General features: G+C 59.0%; 2 protein-coding genes across 2 annotated transcripts; both read left to right on the forward strand.

Moving 5' to 3' along the window:
• Positions 1–651: 651 nt before the first annotated feature.
• GUITHDRAFT_149125 (hypothetical protein) lies at positions 652–972 on the forward strand (the record flags this gene model as incomplete). Its single annotated transcript, XM_005818633.1, has 1 exon — positions 652–972. One exon carries the CDS (start codon positions 652–654, stop codon positions 970–972), a length of 321 nt encoding a protein of 106 aa, XP_005818690.1.
• A 1,363-nt stretch (positions 973–2,335) lies between these two features.
• On the forward strand, positions 2,336–2,656 carry GUITHDRAFT_149126 (hypothetical protein; the record flags this gene model as incomplete). Its single annotated transcript, XM_005818634.1, has 1 exon — positions 2,336–2,656. The coding sequence occupies one exon, from the start codon at positions 2,336–2,338 to the stop codon at positions 2,654–2,656; it is 321 nt and encodes a 106-aa protein (XP_005818691.1).
• Positions 2,657–3,407: the final 751 nt, after the last annotated feature.

Raw genomic sequence — 3,407 nt, forward strand, 5'->3', positions numbered from 1 at the left:
GTCCTACGACGTCCGTCCGGCCGTCCTCACCGCCCCCACCCCCCTCCCCCCCCTACCCCCCCCCCTGAATCCTCGCCTCTCCGGGCCGGGCCCGGCTCCTCCCATCCGGGCCCGGGGGCCCGTGGTATACGGTAGTACCGGCGGCGACGGTCGGACGGGCCCGGGAGGCCCGGCGATTCGGCTGTGAAGATGAGGGGGAGAGGCTTGCAGGGAGGCGGGCCGCTGTAGAGGTGTATGGAGAGCATGCAGTGCGGCTTCTGTTTTGCTGTCAACTCATTACTAAGCCTTACACAGTCAGCTCATCATCGTCCTCCTACTCCTCATCCTCTTTCTTGTTCTTCTGCTTCCTCCAGTGTATATTCAGCGGAGTCAGCTCATGCTGCTGCTTTCCCTCCCCATTCAACTTGCTTGAATCGATCTCCTCATTGATAGGAGGGGTGGGGGTACTGACTGCCGGACTTCTAACCTGAGGGGTGGACTATCAAATGTATCATCCAGGGGGTAGGGGTACCTACTTACAGGGTGGAGGGTCAGGAGTTTTTGACAGTCAGGTTCGGTACTCCAAGGAGTTCCTCCCCAAGTTTACTACACAAGACTTTCCCTACATCACCCGCAGCAGACCTGACCCCACAGCACCCACGTCAGTCCGACATGCTCATGCTACAGCCTTCCTTCGATCTCCTCTCCCTCTTCCCCCTCTCCTCCCCCCTCTCCGCCTCCTCCCATCCCCTCCTCGACGACTCCAGCTCTGACGGCTCCGACTCCGACTCCGACTCCGACCTCGCCGAGGTGCTGAGACCCTCGTCGCCTGTGTCAGCCAAGAGGATGAGCAGCGAGGAGGGGGCGAGGGACAGGAGGAGCGGGCCGTCGAGGGAGCGGCAGCTTGCGGCGCTGAGGCACTGCATCGAGCTTCTGGAGCGAGCAGAGCGGCCGGTGGTGTACGGGGCGACGGGGGAGGCGATGCGGCTGTGAAGAGGAGGAGAGGGTTGGAGGGAGGCGAGATGTAGAGAGGGTGTACAGAGGATGTAGATATAGAGCCACGAGCAAGATGTATGAATAAAAGACACGATCAATGGAGAGCGTGCGGCTGCTGTATTGTTGTCGACTCGCTGCTGCTACGGCCCTATTTGCCATCCCTACCATGACCTCCTGCAGATCTTTGGGTTCCCACTTCCGGCCGCGGCGCTCCTCCCCTGTGTTCATGTACGTCCGACTGACCTACACTCTAGCATGTGTAGACTTGAGCAGAGAGTGAGCGGAGGGTTCTGGAAGGGCTTCTGGTTCCGGGTATGGCGGCAATCGCAGGAAGGAACTTGAAGGGGTGTTGTTCGGATGAAAGGAGAAAGTGATGTTGCACCCGCGTGCAGTTGCAGCAGCAACCGAGAGCCTCCGACGGTGGTCGCAACTGATGACGTCGGAGACTCGCCAGTGGCACGAAGATCAACTTCGGCTCGAGGGATCTAGAGTAGACTCGGTAGGACGCCGGTCGCCGATCAGCGAGCATCATTGATCGGGCCTACTGACACCGCCGGTCGCGGATTCGTCAGATCTGACCGTGTGAGTCACCGTGGCCTGCCGCGGCCGGGCCCGGCCGGGCCGGGCGCCGGCGCGGCCCGGCGGCCGGCGGGGGCCGGCCGCGGCCGCCGGGCCCGGCACTGAGGGCCTGAGCCCGGAGCCGCTGGCCAGTGGGCCGCCCGACGGCGACCGCGGCCGCAGTGACGCGGCGGCCCGGTCCGACTCCGCCGGGGAGTCGGGAGTCACGGGCCTGGCCCAATTTCAAGTTTTCAAGTCGGACGGTCGGGCTGCCGAACCGTTGAACGGCCCTCAGCCTGACTCAGATCGGACCGGTGTGACTCACTGTCACAAGTCCCGGCCCGGAACTTGCCAAGCTCAACTTGACGGTTGGGAACTGAATCACCGGTGACCGGGCAGTCAAGACTTTGACTGCCTCATAATAGGACATTTGGAAGTTCAACTTCCCTAGCCGTGTAGTAAGAAGTCAATGTACGGGTAGTAAAGCATAGGGTAGTAGCGGGGAGGAGGGCAAGAAGCGGATCTGAAATCTTAACTATAACGGGTGACTCAGTGAGGCGATTTTGGTTCCCTTGGATTATCCTAGAAGGGTGGGGGTACTAACTTGGGGTGCCAAACAGGGAGGGGTGATAGGCAAGAGTGTATCATCCATGGGGGTAGGGGTACCAACACAGTACGGTGTAGGGTGGAGGATGTAGGGACTGCTAGGAGTTAAACCCCCCAGCACGTTTCACGCCTGAAGCCCCCGCCCTCTCCCTACATCACCCGCAGCAGACCTGACCCCACAGCACCCTCGTCGCACATGCTCATGCTGCAGCCTTCCTTCGATCTCCTCTCCCTCTCCCCCCTCTCCTCCCCCCTCTCCGCCTCCTCCCATCCCCTCCTCGACGACTCCAGCTCCGACGGCTCCGACTCCGACTCCGACCTCGAGCTCGCCGAGGTGCTGAGACCCTCGTCGCCTGTGTCAGCCAAGAGGATGAGCAGCGAGGAGGGGGCGAGGGACAGGAGGAGCGGGCCGTCGAGGGAGCGGCAGCTTGCGGCGCTGAGGCACTGCATCGAGCTTCTGGAGCGAGCAGAGCGGCCGGTGGTGTACGGGGCGACGGGGGAGGCGATACGGCTGTGAAGAGGAGGAGAGGCTTGGAGGGAGGCGGGATGTAGAGAGGGTGTACAGAGGATGTAGAGATAGGAGGTAAGAATGTGGAGGAGGCATACGATTAAAAGACAGTGTGAACTCAAAGTGAATACTTGCTGCCGCATCCGATTAATAGTAGGGGATTGCAAGAAGTCGGACTGCCAGTGATTGAGCGTCTCGGGTTCACACATAATGTTTTATCTTTGCTAGTTGAGCTTGTCGTTGAGAGGCTGGGATCCTACTTCTGTTTGGCACGACATACCCGATTACCAGCCGGATTTATCCCCTTGCCATCGGCTCGGCTTCTGAATGAACCGGCACGTAGATTAGACTCTTTCTATGAATCATGCCAATCAATGGAGCTCTTTTCAACATACGGTGGCGGCTGCTTCCTGGATCGAGCTTGCTGAACACAGCCTGTCGAGTCAAACTCACGACCATGAATGATGTTGTACCCATGACATCGTTGCACTTGTAACGATGCGACAGCATCATGCCGAAATAGCAAAAACTATAAGGGCAATATGAAGTTTTATGTGGAATACCTCAGGTACCGTGTCGGGTACATTTTGGTACTTCATCAGGCAAATACCGACTGTCATGTGTACCATGCCCAACGTGGCAGGGCGCATCTTGTACGGTGGACCTGGCGGCTAGTCGTAAACTCAGTACATACGACAGGTAGAGTACTATGAGGATGAGACTTGACCGTACCATAGCAAGATCATTTACGACACTATTT

This window comes from Guillardia theta, assembly GCF_000315625.1.
Source record: "Guillardia theta CCMP2712 unplaced genomic scaffold GUITHscaffold_282, whole genome shotgun sequence".
Taxonomy (NCBI): Eukaryota; class Cryptophyceae; order Pyrenomonadales; family Geminigeraceae; genus Guillardia; species Guillardia theta.